Source organism: Rhinolophus sinicus, chromosome 17 (assembly GCF_057876585.1).
Source record: "Rhinolophus sinicus isolate RSI-liver-muscle chromosome 17, RSI-T2T, whole genome shotgun sequence".
Taxonomy (NCBI): Eukaryota; Metazoa; Chordata; class Mammalia; order Chiroptera; family Rhinolophidae; genus Rhinolophus; species Rhinolophus sinicus.
In genome coordinates, this window is record NC_142517.1 from 11,238,890 (window position 1) to 11,258,549 (window position 19,660).

At 42.6% G+C, this 19,660-nt stretch overlaps 2 protein-coding genes and 1 long non-coding RNA gene across 6 annotated transcripts in view; 2 read left to right on the forward strand and 1 right to left on the reverse strand.

The window, feature by feature from the left end:
* The window catches only part of SCAF4 (SR-related CTD associated factor 4), a 61,894-nt gene extending 57,366 nt beyond the window's left edge, over positions 1-4,528 (forward strand). For all 4 annotated transcript variants that reach the window (XM_019730173.3, XM_019730175.3, XM_019730174.3 and 1 more), the window contains exon 20: positions 97-4,528. In XM_019730173.3, coding sequence (XP_019585732.2) covers positions 97-1,013 — 917 coding nt within the window. In that variant the 3' untranslated portion in view covers positions 1,014-4,528. The remainder of the gene's footprint in view (positions 1-96) is intronic.
* On the reverse strand, positions 3,776-11,266 carry SOD1 (superoxide dismutase 1). The gene is made up of 5 exons (XM_019730176.3): positions 11,108-11,266; positions 7,589-7,682; positions 6,097-6,166; positions 5,195-5,312; positions 3,776-3,982 (listed from the first exon to the last, which is right to left on the reverse strand). The coding sequence occupies exons 1-5, from the start codon at positions 11,177-11,179 to the stop codon at positions 3,875-3,877; spliced, it is 462 nt and encodes a 153-aa protein (XP_019585735.2). The 5' UTR covers positions 11,180-11,266; the 3' UTR covers positions 3,776-3,874.
* Positions 11,267-11,406: 140 nt separating this feature from the next.
* LOC141570148 (uncharacterized) lies at positions 11,407-15,912 on the forward strand. Its single transcript, XR_012494062.2, has 3 exons — positions 11,407-11,519; positions 15,070-15,158; positions 15,788-15,912. It is a non-coding gene; the product is annotated as an uncharacterized LOC141570148 (long non-coding RNA).
* Positions 15,913-19,660: the final 3,748 nt, after the last annotated feature.

The window sequence follows — 19,660 nt, forward strand, 5'->3', positions numbered from 1 at the left end:
GGGTTGAATTTCATTTCAAGCTCCACAGAAAACTGTAGAAAATGCAATACCATCTTCTGTTACTGTATTTACATGTTTGTTTTTATTGCCTTTTAGGTACTCAAGGAGTTGCACCTGGTCCTGTAATTGGGCTCCAGGCACCATCCACTGGTCTTCTTGGGGCCCGACCTGGCCTGATCCCACTCCAGCGTCCTCCAGGAATGCCTCCACCTCACTTACAGCGATTTCCTCTGATGCCACCTCGTCCCATGCCCCCACATATGATGCACAGAGGTCCACCACCAGGACCAGGGGGCTTTGGAATGCCTCCCCCTCATGGAATGAAAGGTCCCTTTCCACCGCACGGCCCTTTTGTTAGGCCTGGTGGAATGCCAGGGCTTGGGGGCCCGGGACCAGGCCCCGGGGGTCCTGAAGACAGAGACGGAAGGCAGCAGCAACCACAGCAGCAGCCGCCGCCAGCCCAGCAGCCGCCGCCAACCCAGCAGCCGCCACCAACTCAGCAACAACCACAACTGTTTAGAAATGATAACAGGCAGCAGTTCAATTCAGGTCGAGACCAAGAAAGGTTTGGAAGAAGATCTTTCGGAAATCGGGTGGAAAATGACCGGGAACGGTATGGAAACCGAAATGATGATAGAGATAATAGTAACCGTGAAAGGAGAGAGTGGGGAAGGAGGAGTCCTGACCGGGACAGACACAGAGACTTGGAAGAGAGAAATAGACGTTCTGGGGGGCATCGAGACAGAGAGAGAGATTCTAGAGATAGAGAGCCTCGTAGAGAGAAGGAAGAAAACCGAGGAAAGGAAAAGCCTGAGGTGACAGACAGGGCAGGTGGTAACAAGACCCTCGAATCTTCCATTAGCCAAGTGGGAAATGTAGACACTGTTTCAGAACTTGATAAGGGGGAGTCTGAGTCTGCAGCCGTAAAACCTTCTGAAGAGTTGCCTGCTGAGGCTACCTCATCCGTTGAACCCGAAAAGGATTCTGGCTCAGCAGCAGAGGCTCCTCGTTAGAGACTGGAATTTGTTAAAATGTGACAGTGACACTTCCTGGAGTGTAGCGCTGGAGGTGTACAGATGCTGTATTATACTTGCTCCTGCTATATCAGCCCCGCGGTAGTTTGTGGGGAACTGTAAGCAATTTGATTGCTTCCCTTCTATTTAAAAATAGCCACAAAATAACAAAAAATACTGAAAATATGAATAAATATTACCCTTTTTGCTGTAACTTTTTAAAAGTTTTGACTTTAAAAAGTTTACAAATCGTAATTAGAAGTGCTCTCTATTTTTTTTTTTTTTAATTTAAGACAAGGTAACGGTGAAAGCTCCTCAAAACAATAGGGATGTTTTTAATAAACTCTATTTTCGTAACAAACTTTAATGTGTGCTATTCTTCGTACACTGCATTAAGGTGGAAAAGGATTGTTCACCATCAAAGTTTGAGCTGTTACTGTGTTGGAGTCTAAATTAGACTTATTTGGTGGAAATGGACTTCTTTATGTAGTTTGCAAACACTTTCATTTGTAATACTTTTGATTTTTAGCATTTCAATCATAAGGTAAAGTGGTTTTAATGTTAGCTTCGCAATTCGATCAAGTTTTTTTAGCCATTGGCTTTGTGGTAATTGTTGCCCTAATTAATTTGTAAAGAGAAATTTTGCTGGGGGAATAATTGGATCCCAGCATTACCCATTGTACTATAAATTACCTGATTGCCTGGGTATTATTTAGAAGGTTGGGTGTTTTTCTTACCATCCTATTAAATTTTTCAAAAGGGTGAGGGAAATTAAGATTAACATTTACAACATAAAAGCTTTTTGTCTTATTTTATATGTTTAAGGACTTAAATGCAACCTATTGTTACTTATAAGCCTTGCCTGTTGCCTTTCTTGACTGCTTTTTTAAACTCCCCTGTTGGGCAGAAGTAGACTGGACTTTTTGCCACCTATGAAGTACTTCATCTCTTTGCTTAAAATTAACTAGGAAAAATAGTTGTAGGTTATCCAAGGACGTTTACATGAAGACATCCAAAGTCAAGTCAAGCCTAGGTGTGGTACAGAAGAGCAGTTCTGTCAAACTGCTCACCCAGGGCAGAGGAAAGACCGCCAGGTACAAGATCCCAGTATTCATGGCCTTGTTGAAACGTTTTTCTTGTTACATTTTTCCGCTGTCCTACTTCCAGTGTGCTGAGCAGTTAACATTTTCTTTGCCCTCATCCTTGGGCGAAGCTGCTTTATTTGGTTTTCAAATATTAAGAGCACTCTGCGGGAAGATCGTCAATGGGGAGACTGTATCTAGGGCAAAGTTCTTGTGTTCCTGCCTTTAGAAAATGAGAGAAAATCCCGTTTCCTATCTGCACACGTGAAGGACAAAATGTGTCCATAGTTTTGTTGGCCCACGGAAAAGATTAAAAGTCCGAACAAACTGCTTTTGGAAAGAAGGAAACATCTGGTTACTTAGTGTTCAGATTTCAAGGATTTGCAGCCTGTATTTCCAGTTGAAAGTATTAAGACCACCTTATTTGCACGTGACAAAACCCCCGAAGTACTAAAAGGGGTAGCAGTTCCACTTGCCTTAACGGTCCCAAGGGAGTCCCTGTTTTGAGTTTCATCACATATATGTAAGATTCTGTATTAGTGAAGTCTTATTAAATACTGTTTTTCTCTACTTGACAGCGGTTTGAACCACTTACTGTGAGCAGTTTTCTCACCTTGAACTTTGAAACCACAATTTGTCCTCCAAATTAGCGTTCCTCTCCTAAATGATGTACATTTGATAAAGTACGTCATACTTATGGTCAGTCAGAATTGCAGCTTATTTCTGGTTTCGCTACCAGAAATGTTTTACAATTTTCAATTAATAGACAACTGTAATCCACAGTCAACCCTGAGTGAGATTAACATTTCATTTAAAAGCATTTTTATATAGGTACTTAAGTACTTACATTAAGAGAAATAGACTTGAATTCACTAATTGGATGGGTCAATTCTTAAAACAGCCAGTACCCACAAACATTTTGTTGGTTCTAGCTTACAGTGCTATCTAGTGTATTTCTTTAAAGGGCTTATCTAAAAGTAGATTGTGCCAACTTCTACTTTTACTATAAACTAAACGTTCACAGGTCTACAAAAGTGGAATATGTGCCATTTTGAGAGGTGGGGAAATTATTCTCAGCTAACAGACTACACATAACTGTGCCCATTCACAATTTCACTAAGTTATCAAAGGGTTCTTGATTTAAATCACAACATCTACATTTTAAAAGAAACCTATGTACTTTTTGAATCAAATGCTAAGTTTCTAAGTAGGGAAACCACCTTAATTTCCCTAAAGCTGACAAAGGATAGCCTCTATGTCCAAAATTAAAGTTCAAGTTATTCTTAGCTAAAAGAGCAGCTGTTAAAATTTAAACATTTTGATTATCTCATTTAAAACCTCTAAAAGAATGCGATGAAATAATTAATGCCTGTCAACCTATTACTAAATCTGTTCCATTCAAACTCTATGTATGAGTATCAGCTAATTTAGATTCTAATTTGGATACTTTACTAGGCTCAAAATACAGTGCCATCTCGGGTATTTGTTTATTGCAGGTTTGAATGAGAACTGAACATATGTAGACAATTAAGTTTAATACCTGTATGAGATTAATACAAAGGTCATTGAAACACATTTTAATTGAATATGAGTTTTATAAAGTACAAATCTTCCAAGTGACCGTAAATCAGTTCTCATTGTAGGTACTTAAAGCAATTTAAAAAAAGACACAAATTACACTTTTAAGGTTACAGTGTTTAATGTTTATCAGGTTAAACTTCTACAACTAGCAAGATAACAGAGGAGTTACTAGGACTCAGACCTCGTCCTAGGGAATGTTTATTGGGCGATCCCAATTACACCACAAGCCAAACGACTTCCAGCATTTCCCGTCTTTTTACTTTCATCATTTCCACCTCTGCCCAAGTCATCTGCTTTTTCATGGACCTTGAAAAAATTGTAAGAACATAACTTAGAACTATCAAGTAATTACCATCTCTTCCCAACAATACCCAGAAGATTTCTAAGAACTGCTTAATATTAAAAAATGTTAAAATAATCCTAGTAGGGAAATACGCTAATATCTAATCTAACAGTAAAAAGTAGAAACTACTAAAAGCTTTTTCTTGATGCAAAGATAAAAATTACCTTTACACACTAGTAAGGGTTGTTATCTCTAAATGAAATACTAAACTGTTACAGTCCATCACATGCTGGTCTTAACCCTCTATGAGAAATCTTAGTAACCTCCGTTACAGTCGTCTTTTTTTTTTTTTAAGTGTATTTCTCCAGGCCCCATCAGCTCCAAGTAGTAGTTTCAATCTAGTTGTGGAGGGCGCAGCTCACTGGCCCATGTGGGGATCGAGCCAGCAACCTTGTTGTTAAGAGCTTGCACTCTCACCAACTGAGCTGCCCCACAGTAGTCATTCTTTTACAGTATAAATTGGGGGGGGGGGGAAGGGAAAGTGAACCCCCCCCTAAAAAAAAAAACACTATCAAAATCGTGCTTAATGACTACAGCATATAGATGAGGTAATCCTAAAAATATCTTGAACTATTTAAAAACAGTACTGTAAATTTTGCTCATCAAACATTTATAAATGATTTTTCTGCTTAACTATGGCTGAAGACAATTCTCAGGATAAAGGGTGAACTGACTGTCCTCTGGGGTAGGAGTTTATACTACGTAGTGTTTTGCATAAAGCAGATGCAGCTCCCAACGGTGACTGGAGGCAATCGCTTCCCACATGTTAAACAAGTGATGATAACCTACAGCCCTGAAGGAACAGTAATACTGAGGTCCATCCAAGACTTCGGCTTAACAACATGTTCCGTATAACTACAAGAGGGAAACCCAGTCGTGGCAAGAAAATCTGGCTGTTCTAAAACTAGATAATGACTACTTCTGTTTCTGCGATGCAGATCTAATATGGTCAAATGATGTAATCTGCTTCACCACTGCAGCTCAGGACGGTCAACTAACCCGGATAATTAATTCATCTTCACTGTAATCCCTATAGAATTGTTTTTTCTAATCTGAACTAAAGGTACAATTTATGTGGATCCTCAGAAACCAGGATGAATAATCAAGAAATCATGAAAAGATACACGACTGTATTAGAAGAAATCTGATGCACGTCCTTAGTATGTGCAACTTACCACCATGGTGCGGCCAATGATGGAATGGGCCCCCGAGAGTGCGATCACGGAATCTTCAATGGACACGTGGGCCACACCATCTTTGCCAGCGGTCACGTTGCCCAGGTCTCCAACATGCCTGACATTAACACAGCATCAGAGGCATCAGGACTGATTTCCATTTAACATCAGAATAGTTCGAGAACCAAAAACTTAACTGAGTCAAAATGTATCAGGATGGGCTAAGATGTGGATATAGTATTTATCAAACAGAACCCACTTTTTCCAAACTGACAAAATTTTGCAAACATACAAATTAAAAAAGTAATTAGACAGTCCAGATGCGCCGCTCTTTAAACAAGTAACGCTCTGGAAGGAGTCCTGGGATGGGGGTGCACCTCTAATTTCAGAGATAAAATACTAACGGGTACAACTCTCAGTTACTGAGTTCTGCCTGTTAATTCTTGGCATGGCTAAGAAATATTCCCCTAGGCCTCTGTCATAAAAATAAATTAATCCTTGTCCTTAAATTTAATATTTTCCTGAAAGGCTCTCAGAAATCAAATACATACACATGGAGTCTCACCGAATTTTCAAATTTTTACCTACAAAGCTTCTATGTTTCACAATGATGGTTTCTTTTGCTAGAGGTTGACAGTACTGTTATTCATGACATTTCCTGTATTAGTTCCCTTTGGCACTTGTATTCTATACTCAATAAATGCTACAAAACCAAATTGTTTTAAGTGTCCCCATTTGTCAATTCCTTAGCCCAGGTAGGAAGCCATTCTAGCATTTGGGGGCAGGAGGGTCCACGGGGAAGACCACTCAATTATTTCAGCACACAATTTGCAAGCAGTATACCTATATTGACCCCAAGAAGCCATTTCCATTATGAAGTGTTAAAAGCACTTGTCACTCACCTCTCTTGGTCCTTTGGCCCACCATGTGTTTTGGAGAGAGGATTAAAGTGAGGACCTGCACTGATACAGCCTAGTTACCAAAAAAAGGGCAGTTAAATTATGAATCAAAATTCTAAAATAAATTCTAAAAAGAAACCAGTCATTGCTAAAACCTCAAATGGAGAAAGTATTGATGTACATCATGATTTCTAGGCTAATAAAAACAGGAAGCAACATGTTAGTGTAAACAAAATGGGCAGGGAATAGAGACAAGTGCTAAAGACTGTGCCACTGGTCAAGTTAATGCCACTCTCTGGGCTTTGGTTTCTTCACTGCCTTGTAAAATAAGAGGGCTGAGATTTGACCTCCAATGGTTCTTCTATGAAAATCCCATGCTTATGACCCTGCTTTGTAAGAAGGTAGAATACCGTAACTACGAAACACTTATCTCCCCAGCAACACACCAGCAAGCAGCTCTCCCGTCCACGGCCTCTACTTGGTGTGCGCGGGAAAGGAAAGGGCACCTTCATCCAAGGGCCAAGGCCCTTGCCTGGGACAACTGCAGGGGGCAGCATTCAGATTGTATTCTGTAACAATGGCACTCCTGCGCCCTAAGGACCGCCATTCCCACAGAACACAGCCACAACAATGCAGGAGTTTTTTCAAGACACAGTGTTGTCCTTTCAGTTGGTTGGAAAGTTTCCACTGTGTACAGCTTCTCCCTGCCCTCCCATCCCCACCCTCAGCACTCCCGGGAGCAGACAGCAAGTTACAGGAAGCAGCACAGTAAGTCAAAGCCACAGAGCAACGGCCTCTCAAAGCAGAGGCAGTAAAACTAAGAAGCAACTTGAGAAATTTTTTAACTGTTGAAAATGGATCAATCTGGTCATTAAATCACTATTTGTAGGAACCAAATTATGCAACATTAAAAACAAGTTCCAGCGAAATGAATCAAGTTCTCACCACAAAAAGTCTAAATACTAAGGTCAGATTACTCAAATATGCCAAAAGATCATTAAATGCATTTTTAACCCATAAACTTTTGTTAACTTGCTTCTAATCCCAAACTGAGAAAATGAAAGTGAATCCAAAGCACCAATAGTTTACACTCTAGTTTGTATCTTCTGTCTCGAGCGGGAGGTGTGGCGCTCCTCACATAGGGCAACGCGCCTCCGTGCAGACCCTGTGCTTCCAGCACCCACCCCAACCCCAGCTCACAAACACCTGGGATCACAGGGAAGGTAAGAAAGTAGCTGAAGTTTTCATTTTTCTTAAAAAACACCTGAGACTCATATAATAATGAAGCCACAATCATGATTATAAAACATCAACTCCTGCCCTCTACCCCTTCCTTTCCACACTTCAAAGTAAAAAACTGGTTTTGTGGCTGATGTCCCTAAGGTTAACCTTAGTAGCCATATTAACTTGAAGTTTTTAACGCTGAGGGGTTTTCATGTTCAGGCGCTTAGCTTACTCGGTTAAGCACGGTGGGTCCCTACACCAGCACACCCACCTTGTGTATTATCTCCAAACTGATGGACGTGGAACCCGTGATCGCCTTCAGTCAATCCTTTGATGGATCCCGAAACCACGACCGGCCCGTTCTCCTGCATTCAGAGAAAAGTGCAACACGTTTGAGAGAGCAAGGGCCTCTGAACAAAGAAAACAGTTGAATTATCTTTAACACTCACAGGAAAGTGGAAAGACCACGGACTTAGGAGTCGAAAAACCCATGTCCAAATCCCAGGCCCACCACTTCCTAGCTGGGAACTTTCAGCAGCTGCTTAACTAGAGCTGGTAACCTTGTTCTAACACTCGGGCCCTGTGGCCAGGCAGCAAGATGAAATCAAACGGCACACAAAAAGCACCTAGCGGAGAGGCGAGCAGTCAGCACTTCAGTGGTCGAGTCTGACTCACCTACAATGAATATAAGTCAATTCTTTATTTTGTAAATACTTTTGAATACGTTATATTTGCACATAGTGAGTATATGTATACACATCAAACTTTTTAACCCAGATGTTAGCACGTCATACTTTTTAGCACCTTGCTTTCTTCATGCAGACACTTTTCCACATATATCAAACCACAGATTTGCGAGACAGACAGACAGACAGACACTAGGAAATGTCCAACTGCCTACCCTCGGATCCCTATGGGTGTGTGTGTGTGTGTAACGGTACACAGCTCATATCTATTTCAGTGTACATTATAATTCCAGCATTGGTATTTTTGATACATAGCCAGAAAATATCCTATCCCACTGCCCCTGGGGGACTGATTCTAATCTAACCAGACATACTTTTTCTGAAGTCTTTTTAGGGATTGAAACCTCAATAACCTTTGTGCTCTAACAACTGAGACTAAAAAGAAAGGACAACAACACAAAAGCAGGTAAAAGTAACAGAAGTATCACCATACAAACAATGGTGATGGTAATGGTGTTTGTTGCAAGGCTACACACATAAATCAAGGCAATTACCGTTGCAGGTGCAGGGAGATCTTAGGAACTGAAAATACACACAAGCATCCACACCACACAGCAACACACACAATGCTGTCTGTGCGTTTAAACAGTCAGGGCCCACAGTTACAAGAGGTGTTCGTCTTGAAAACTGACTTTCCATTGGAAATAGCAATGCAAAATCAAGTAGTGTGGCAACTCCTGCCATTTTTTGCTTTTCTTTTTGAAAACAGATATACTACGATTGTTCTGAGTACAACCATTAATTTTGGAAAAACTCAAATGTGAATGTTATCCCCCAAAACAGGCTGTTATCCAAAGCACAGAGACAAACAGGGCAGGTTCTTCCACACCTCCATTTAATGGTAACGCGTAGAGCACATGTTAGTTCAGCACATGAAGTTAGTAAGCTTCCTGGGCACAACTCTACAGGGCCCAGGCTGTTAGGTGAGCACAACAGGTCAGGGAAGCAAAGCGGACATAAGCTGGTCCAGCACAGTGTTGCCCTGGGCTAATGAAGGCTTGGCATGGGCAGGTCTCCAAAATTACGAAGAGAAACTAGGAATTTGGACGTTTTAAAGGTGAAAATTTCTCATTTAAAAAAACTGGAAAATAATCCAAATTTTTAAACACTCAATAGGCCAAACAAATACAGTTCATTGCCGATTTAACACATCTGCATATCTGTAGAGCTGTAATGCTTAACTATCCAAGGGTCTTTATCAGGTACAACTAGCACTACCAAAGAGAAGTTTGAAACTTAAAAGAGGGAGACATGTAAGCTGCTCAGGGAATATGGAAAAACTCCAGGAACCGCAGTTCTGTATGGATGCACAGCTTGGTTTCTGAATGTAACACCAGGAGCCGTTTCTCAGTGGCCAGAGGAAGAGACCTCAGAGTCTTCTTAGATTCTCTAGTATCGGTGAATTATGTGGGGAGGAGAGAGGGACAAAACAAAGTCTGGCAAACGAAAACAATAAAATTTAATAAAACGCAAGGGCCTTTTCCAGAAAATTTGGAAGCCACTTAAAGGAAAAAATGAAGCTCAAATGTAAGTTCTCCTTTGTGTAAACTTCATAGATGGACCACTTATCTAGATGACGTTTCCTGTCCTCACATTTCTGTAAACCACTTTAGAGACTAAATCTCACTCATACATTAAATAATGTCTCTGAATAATAAACCAAGTACAACATAAACAATTTCCACCAGTTGGTACCCTTATTAAGATTTGGGGGACAGTCTTATCACAAGCACCTTCCTTACAACACGTGTGCAGTATCACTAATGAGTATTTCTGTATACTTTGTAAGATCTGTTCCAAAGTATGTTTTCTACCATCTCAGTAACAGGCCTATTGATAAGAGCAATCTCAAAGTCACTTTCCAGAGAATTTGGTTAAACAAATGCTCCAAGACCAGAGTTAAGTGACATATTCCACGCAACAGAAACACTCCGGGTCTAACTTCCAACTCCCAACCCCATCCACTACCCTCCACCAACAGTTAATTCTCCATCTTGGATGCACATTAGAACTTTGGAAACTTTAAAATTGCAACGCTCAGATTGCAACCTGACAGATTCTGATATAATTGGTCTGGAGTTGGGCCCTGGTACCTGTATTTTTTAAAAGCTCCCCAAATGAGCCTACTCTGCACCCACGGTTAAAAATCGCTGCTCTGGAAACCCACCCCCGACAAGGGAGTTGGTTAGATCTCTCTGGCTATTGGAGCTTTGTCTAGGGCCATCTTCTTTGCCCTTGGAGCCTGGCCATGACCCAGAGTAAGGGTCAGCAAACTTTTCTGCAAAGGGCCACAAACGGATTGTGTTGCATAGTCTTGTTTTTCACGACCCTGTAAACGTAAACATATTCAAAACGAACACCTAAGAAACACTCTTAGCTCCAGGGCTGGACAAACTCCGGTCCTGAAAGGATGAGGCCCGTGCGCCACAGTTTGCAAACCCACGAACGAGAGAGCTCAAGTCGGATACGAAGCCCTAAAGGGGTAACGGACGCGACGATAACCTGCGGCCCGGCGCAACCGCCACCCTCTCTCAAGGGCGGGCCGAGTATTGGACCGCGCAACTGAGAGTCGCAGGATCCTCGAGACCCAGAAAATGACCCCGCAAAAACGGGCCAAAGCCTTTTCAAAAGCGTCAGTTCCCCGCTCTGGCCTACAGACGCCGTGGCGGTAGCCGAGGCCCGGAGGGCGGCTAATCTTCCTCCCTCGCTCGCTCTCCTCCCTCCCGGGCCCACGGTTGTTGGCACCCCGGGGGCGGCCCGCCCTGCACCCCGCCCTGCACCCCGCCCTGCACCCAGGCCCGCGGCACCTCGCCACGCACGGCGCTGCTGCCGGGCTCACCCCGTGACTCAGCACTCCGCGGCCGCGAGCGAGTAGCTGCGCGGAGGCGCAGCACAGCCGCGGGGCAAAGGCCCCGCGCCGCGCGGACGAGCGGGCCAGGCGCGGCGGGGGCGTGGCGAGGGCGGCGCGAGGCCCGGCCCGCCACCCGCTCCCGAGCACAGGTGCGCGGCACGGTCTGGCCGTCGGCCTCTGCCCCGGCCCTTGCCTTCTGCTCGAAGTGGATGGTGCCCTGCACCGGGCCGTCGCCCTTCAGCACGCACACAGCCTTGGTCGCCATGACTCGCGGGTGACGCTCTCGTCTGCGACCCGGGAGCAACCAGCGACGCCGCAGTAAACGCCGACGTAGAGAACTGTGCCGTGGAATTTTTATAGACCTCCGCGCCCCGCCCTCCCCCCGGCCCAGAACCAATCGCCGCCCGCGTGCACAGGCCCCCCCCCCCCCGCGGAGAACTGATGGAGGGGCGGGGGGGCGGGGCGGAACTTCGTACTTCGCTCCGCATGCTCTCTCTTTCCTGTGGCTGTAAAACGCCCAGAAACCTGGAACCGTGGAAAAAAACCACCTTTTTCTTCCAAAGATTGTAATCGTGGATTGCTGTGCCCGACCCTGGGAAAGCGAGGTAGACGTGGCACGCCTTGGAGACCTGAAGTCACTTTGTCTGGAAATGTCATTAGTAATAACTGACTTTGGTCATAACGTTTTCTGATTTGTTATTCAGAAATTGGGACGCATGGAGCTGGGTGGTTTTGTTGCTTTTGTTTTAATTGTCTTGGTGTGGGGGTCTCTGAGGGTGTGTAAAAGCAACACGGCTCAATCCCTGGCCTCACATTTTCTTCCCTGCAGTTGCCTTAGTTCTCAGCACATAGATTTACTTATTCGGTTACCACAACTCCGTATTCTTCTCAAATTTTTCCTGTTTGACAAGGAAGGCCACAGGTAAAAATATCAAAATGTCAGCTGACTGACTTCTACACGTCTCTCATTTTGTCTAACTCTACTGCCTGCCGCAACAGTCCAGGAGAAAGGTAGGATGGGTAAATAATTTATGATACCTCCAAGGAATAGAGTGAAGAAATAAAATGGAGTCACTGTAGTGAAGCTGCTAAGTTACTGAAATCAAGTAGGTTGAGGCATGAGGACTTGATTCTATTGTTCTTTTAACTAGTAGCCTGGGCACTTAAACTGCTAGCTTTCCAGTCCTGCTCAATGCTTGGGTAAATATGTCAGACCTCCAGATAACCCTCTGGTTACCCCCTGAAGGACTAAGGAGACAATGGTCGCATATCCAGACCACTTGACATCCAGTATCCAGACTACCAGTCATATATAGGATTATCATCTTGGACCAATCCAGAGGCTGAGAACGCAGGACTGATTCTTTTCAAGAATGTACTTTTTACAGTAAGAACCCTCAACGTTTCTTTCTTCTCCAGAACACTCTGGGTGCTGCCTTTCGTGTTTTCCTGAGAATAAGACCTAGCCAGACCATCAGCTCTAATGTGTCTTTTGGAGCAAAAATTAATGTAAGACTCGGTCTTTATATTAATATTAATATTAATATTAATATTAATATTATATTATATTATAGACCTGGTGTTATACTACATTATATTATATAAGCCCTGGTCTTATATTAAAATAAGACCGTTCTTATATTAATTTTTGCTCCAAAAGACGCATTAGAGCTGATGGTCCAGCTAGGTCTTATTTTCAGGGAAACACGGTAGTTGTGTTTTGCGTTTGCAAACCACAAGACCCTTGAAAAAGTCTTTAGCATTTATTTCTAGCCAAAGCCTCCTGATTTCATTTACTCTGGTTGACACCTCCATACACCAGAACATTACTTCTTTCAGAAAGATATTCCAAAAACATATTAAGAAATGAGCAAACTACTTTATGGGGGTTTTTTGTGTTTTGGTTTTTTAAGTATAAATATACATTTACTTGTTTGCTCAGAAATCTCTAGAAAGATAGCCAGAATACTATGGATACCTTTGGGGAATTGTGAATCAAACTTTTACTAGTGTTCTCCCCTTAGAATTTTTTTACAGAGAACCATGCATTTGTCTGCAACAATATGGTTTATAATGAGAATACACACATACACACACACACACATTCACACACACACACACAAACACACACACACTTTTGTTGGAAGAATAGTTTGATAAACCTTGAAGGGAGAGGGAGCATGAAAGGGGAGAAGAATCTTCATCTGCTGTGCCCACAGGGTGTGCCTAACTAACAAAGGTGGCTGAACTGTTTCCGGAAGTGAGGTTAATTTAATCTGGAAAATGCATTAGACACTCCTAGAGGACTTGTTAAGCCTCAGGTTGCCATGTTTCCTACTCAGTGGGTTTGGGGTGGGAACCCAGAATTTGCATTCCTAACTTGTTTCCAGGTCTGGAATCTCACTTTGAGAATCTCTGACTTGCAGGTGTTTTTCATGCCCAGTGAAATAAGCAAGTTGGGGACAAGAGCTGGGGCTACTTGACTCAAAAGAGGAAAAGGGGAAAGTGTCCTAAAAAGAAATGTGGAGACCAGTAGACAGGGACAGGGACAGACTTTAGGAAGAAGAGTTCTCTCTGCTGGGGATTTGTTCCACTTGCTTTGTGGAATTTAAATCCTCCCCGTCTCCCTGAGAACTCCTCAACACAATCCACGTTTCCCTCTAATGCTCAGGGGAGAGGACTGAGCTGTGAGGATGGCGAAATACTCAGGCTAATTCAAGGCCAGAGTGAAAAAAGGACAAAAGGCTGCTGTTCAGGCTACACTTTCTTTTTCTTCTCTTCTTTTCCTTTCTTTCTTCCTTTCTCTCCTTCCTTCCTTCTTTCCTTCTTTTCCTTCCCTTGGAATCTAAGGCATCTTCTGTCAGAGATGTACAATCCACGTTTTTTTATCACCCTCTTGAAAATGTATCTAGTTGTGATTTTGCTCAGTGTTGTACTCACTAGCATTTTCCAGAGAACTGACACACGCTAGAGTGTTGCATCAATATGCAAATGCCAGCCAAAGGGCCTTTGCCCAAGGCCAAAGTTTCTTTAGATTTCAGGACGGTAGAATCAGATTTCACTTCATGATGAATTCTTGCCAAGAAGCAGCCCACATGCAAAGAGCTGCCCTGGGCCAGGAAGTTGCTCCTCTTTAAGGATATTCAGGTGAGACCTGGACAGCCCCCTTGTTTGGGTGCAAGGAGGGGCTTGTGTCATGCAGGATTAGAGGACCCCTGAGGTTTATTCTTAGTGGTGCCCTCACACCTGGGCAAGGGGTCCCTGGCCCTGGGCCACACTGTTTAGAGAGCCCTGTTCTGTCCCTCCTCAGGTCACATCCCCCAAGGGGGAAAGAATCTGTGGAGCCAAAAACTTTACCCATCCTTCTAGAGCAAGGTTAATGAATTGTGAACAAAAAGGGGGCACATGCTAAACCTGACAAGCTGGGTGGGTGGGTGGCATGCACGGCAGAACTTACAAACTCAAACACAGGATGGTCTGAACATAAAAATTCCTAACTAGAGCGGGTTGTGGTGGGTAGTCACATCTTAGGATGGCAGCTCCTTGACAAAGGTCAGTCTTTACCAAAAGGGAGCCTGTCTTTGTGCACCTAGCATAACATGCCTTTGAAATGTCAGAGTAATTTTCTTTTCCAGACCCCTCAAATGCACAACTGTCGCCACCAGAGCACGAGATCATAGAACCCTTCGTTGTTATCTTGTTTCCCAAAACCGCCTCTATGTGCTTTAATGTTAATTATTGATATCCTGTACCTACCATGTAAAAGAAGCATGTTTCTCCATTTTGCTTTTTATCCAACCCCAGAGATTTCTCCGCGTTTCTCCTACCTGCTTATTCTACCACTGATGGATTTTATGTAACCCTCTGTACATCTTCTCTTTTGATTTTAATGTCTAAAATAAGCTGCCAAACTGCCCTTCTCTGGAGCATTTTCTCAATCCATTGAGATTTTGCTTCCGGGCATGTCCTCAAAATTTGGCTCAAATAAACTCTTACAAGACTTTTTCTATAGGCTGAACCTTCTTTTGTCGACAGAATTTATTCTTTTTTTTTTTTTTTTACATCTCCCCTTCTTATCCCCCCACCTCCTACCCACCACCTCTGGCAACCACCAATTTGTTCTCTGTAACTATAAATTCTCTCTTTTTTTTTTAGATTCCACATATAAGTGATATCATATGGTGTATGTCTTTGTCTGATTTATTTCCTAATGCCCTCAGGGTCCATCCATGTTGTCACAACAGGTAAGATTTCCTTTTTTTTTTTTTTATGGCTGAATAATATTCATGTGTGTTTGTGTGTGTGTGTGTGTGTGTGTGTGTGAGAGAGAGAGAGAGAGAGAGAGAGAGAGAGAGAGAGAGAGAGAGAGAGAGATTCCCAGGCTCAAGACAACCTAGGCTACTTTAGGATCCTCTTGGAGATAATGACTCTCAATGCAATTGGCCTGGTGCAACAGTGACCTTTTCCAAATTACCTGTCTGAGTCCACTGGTCACACCCCAGTTTGAAACACATAAACTCTATGAGTAGATTATCGGGTAGGAGCAGGCCAAAACCTTTCAATTACGGAATCACAAGGTCTAAATGCATAGGCCTGCCCTAACCTTTACAAGACGAAGGCCAGAACACAAGTGGAAGCCCTCACACCATATGCTAAACATTCAAATGTAAATCAAAATAACAGCTAAATAAAATATAACCTATCCTCCTACCTTAACAAATATAGCTTCACAAAGACCTGAAAAGCAAGTTCAAGTTTGGAATTGTTGGGCTTCTCTGAGTTCTGTGTAGGAAGGTGGCATAGAATGAGAACCAGTCCCCTGTCCCTGGAGTGGCACAGTAACTGTAACTCAGAGACCGTCTGATTTTGTCAGGAATGAGGAAGAGGGCGAGGTGCCTCAGATCAGACCTGGGCAGGTGACTCCAGTGCTTTTGCAGCCTGTCGTTCTGCATTCCTGACAATGAACATCGAGGCTTGGGGACTTCTGTGGCAAGAGGTGAGCAAGAAGGAAGACGGGAAATTCAGACTCGCACGGCCATTCTTTGCTGCTTCCTTTCTTAGGACTCCTTCTTCTCTTTTCTCCTTTATCTCATCTTTTTCCCTAAATCATTTTTTCTTCTGTGACCCAAAGTGATTTCCCTTTTGTACCTTCATCATTCTCAGAGCATACGTAGTTTTATATTGATTTCCTTCACATCACACATCACAAAGGGATTATCACCAAGGCCTTTGCTTATGAAAAACATACCAGGGTTGCCAAAAAATGTATACGAGTGGACACATTGGTCAACGTTGCTCAAGCAGTAGTTCGCCGTCATCAGAAGTGTCTGCACGCTGATGGGAACCACTTTGAGCACCTCTTGTAATTGCAGAAGTCAAATGTGACTTGTATTCATCTTTTGTTATCAGTATATATTATTACAATTTTAATACAGTTTTTCTTAAAATGTGCATACATTTTTGGGCACCCTCTGTATTTTCTATTAATTGTAGAAAAATATCAGAACTCAGAGAAATCCATAAGAAGCAAAGTATAAAAAGAGAGGTTTTTGTAATGCTATGAAACAAATACACTAGTAACTAGGAAACAAATTAGAAACAGTTGAACGTCGTATAAACTAGTCCTACCTGCAACTTCATGTTAGTGAATCACACACACAAAAAAGAAAAAAATCACAAAAGCTGTTACCAATAAAGAAACCCTGTAAAAAAATGTATACCACAGAATCATGAAGTATCTGAGGCATTTTTGAAAGGTGGAAAGGGAGAAGTGTAAAAATTATATTGTTAGTAAACAGAAGTGAACAATCTAGGATTAGAAGTTTGCAAACTATAATTGGGAGTTAGCTGTGTATTTAATAATCTTCCTTATTTGATTAAACAAGCATAACCAGGTTTCTGTTACATGCGATCAAAAGCAATTTCTATCTGATAGCGATGATAAGCCACCAAAGAGGTCTGAGGAGGGAATGTCGTAATTATGTTCATATACAAGAATGATCCCTAGGATATTTGAGTGGGTGGATTGAATGGAGTGGGCTGAGACTAAAGGCAGAGAGGCCATTTGCGAGATGTGATAAAGTCCTGGCCTAAAGCCATTACTGGAAAAAATGGGGGAGAGAGATAATGGACATGGATCCTTGAGCATCAGTGACTAACTATAGTTCAGGGAGAGAGGGTGGGGAGCCAAAGGCAGCTCCCAGGTTTCGGGCTTGTGAGACTGGGTGGCTGGTGGCCCCATTTACCAAGGAAAGCAAGTTGAGGGATAAAGAGCTTAATTCAGGACAGGGTGCATCTGGGTGCCTGAGGAACCTCGAAGTGTCAAGCTGGGAGTGTCCACTTGGACATGGTCTGAACCTCAGGGCCACTTCTAAGTCTGGGCTCTGTATCAGAGTTAACACACATGCTATTCAGATTTGTAAAGAAAATGTAGTCTTTTATTCCCTTTAGGGGATTATAATTGTCTTCATAATTCTGTATCACTCTGGGTGGGTAGGAATCGTGTGAGACTTAGATGTGCCAATGATGTCATGTCAAGTTCTTCTGGTTTAAAAAGTCTCTTTAGAGGAGTGATTTACACCTTTAGTGTACACTAGAATCAGCTGGAAGGCTTGTTAAAACACAGATTGCTGGTCCCCACCCCCAGAAGTTTTTTTCTAAAAACGAAAAACCAGTTTTACTAATATATAATTTACCATTAAAAAATTCACCTGTTGTGGGCCAGCCCGGTGGCTCAGGCAGTTAGAGCTCCGTGCTCCTAACTCCTAAGGCTGCCGGTTCGATTCCCACATGGGCCAGTGGGCTCTCAGCCACAAGGTTGCTGGTTCAACTCCTAGAGTCTCGCAAGGGATGGTGGGCTCTGCCCCCTGCAGCTAAGATTGAACACGGCACCTTGAGCTGAGCTGCCTCCCGGATGGCTCAGGTGGTTGGAGCACGTCCTCTCAACCACAAGGCTCTGCCGGTTCCACTCCCTCAAGGGATGGTGGGCTGCTCCCCCTGCAACTAAGACTGAAAGGACAACAACTTGAAGCTGAACGGCACCCTCCACAACTAAGATTGAAAGGACAACTTGACTTGGAAAAAAGTCCTGGAAGTACACACTGTTCCCCAATAAAGTAAAAAAAAAAAAAAAAAGTACAAAAAAATTCACCTGTTATAAGCGAACACTTCAGTGAATCTTTTTAGTAAATTTATGTCGTTGGCAACCACTACCAAAATACAGTTTTAGAACATTTCTATCAAGTCTAACTATTTTCCTCATGTTGGTTTTTGCTTAATCCCTTCTCCCATCCCTAGCACTAGGCAACCACTGACCTGCTTTTTTTTCTATACATTTGCCTTTTCTGCACATTTCTTATAAATAGAATCATACAATAGTAGCCTTTTGCATCTGGCTTCCTTCATTCAGCATAAAGTGTTAGAGCTTAATCTATGTTGTAGGGTGTATCAGTAGTTTGTTCCGTTTTACATCTCAGTAGTATTCCATTGCATGGATAGAGCACAAATAGCTTTTCCACTCTTAAGTTGATGGACATTTGGATTTGTTATGGGTTGAGTTGTGTCCCCTCCAAAATTCATATGTTAAAGTCCTAACCCCTAGTACTGCAGAGTGTGACCTTGTTTGGCAATAGGGTTTTGTAGATGTGATTGGTTAAGATAAGGCTATACTGGAGTAGGATGGACCCCTAATCCAACATGGTTAGTGTCCTTATAAACAGAACTTTGACATGGATGTGCATACAGGGAGAACACCATGGTGACAGTGAAGGAAGAAATCAGGGTGATGCTTCTACAAGCCAAGGAACACCAAAGATTGCCAGCAATCACCAGAAGCTAGGAGAGAGGCCTGGAACAGAACTCACCCTGCCGACACCTTCATCTCAGACTTCTAGCCACCAAAACTGAGAGACAATCAATTTCTGTTATTTAGCCCCTTTGGTTTGTAGTACTTTGATACAGTAGCTGTAGCAAACAAAGACAGGATTATTTCCAGTTTTGGAATATTATGAATAATGGTGCCAAGAACATTGATATACATGTCTGTGTGGACATACAGTTTCATTTCTCTTCGGTTTACTTTTTAAACTTTAGACTTTCTTAAAAAATTGCCAAATGGTTTTTCAAAGTGCCTATATCATTTTATAGTCCCATCAGCAACATATGAAGGTTCTACTTTCTCCTCATCCTTGCCAACACTTGGTATTGTTTTTTATGATAGCGATTCTAGAGAGTGTGTAGTGTTATTTCATTGTGGTTTTAATTTGCATTTCACTAATGACTAATGATTTTGAGCATCTTTTCATTTGTTTATTAGCTATTTGTATTCCTCCTCCTCCTCCTCCTCCTCCTCTTCCTCCATCACACATGCTTAATGCTATTTGAGGAATAACATTACTTAGGGATTTATCCAGAGTGCTCAGAAAGAGAAAATGCACCCTTTCCCAAGAGGTCTTCCTTCAGCCTGGACACCTCCCCACCCCAATCAGTTGTGACCAGTGAGCTAGAGCCGGGCTTTGCTGACCCCAGATCAACCCCCAGGTAGCCTCCTCAGGCCACCGCCTGAATTTCTAGAGGGCTGTTGACCCTTTAGAGTTGTAGAAAAATCCTCAATTCTTATGTTCAATAATTAACAATCTATTGGAGTTCCCTATCAAGTGTCCCCTGACAGCAAATTCTTAAATATCACTTGCTGCCATGTGAAAATAATCTTCGAAAACATCATAGATAAAATTATTTTTAAAAAACT

Excerpts from the sequence above, each read along its gene's own strand:
- SOD1 (XM_019730176.3), bottom strand. The coding sequence starts at position 11,179 with ATGGCGACCAAGGCTGTGTGCGTGCTGAAGGGCGACGGCCCGGTGCAG. Across the intron at positions 7,683-11,107 it reads CCATCCACTTCGAGCAGAAG|GAGAACGGGCCGGTCGTGGT; the intron begins GCAAGGGCCGGG and ends CTCTGAATGCAG. Across the intron at positions 3,983-5,194 it reads TCATTGGCCGCACCATGGTG|GTCCATGAAAAAGCAGATGA; the intron begins GTAAGTTGCACA and ends AATTTTTTCAAG.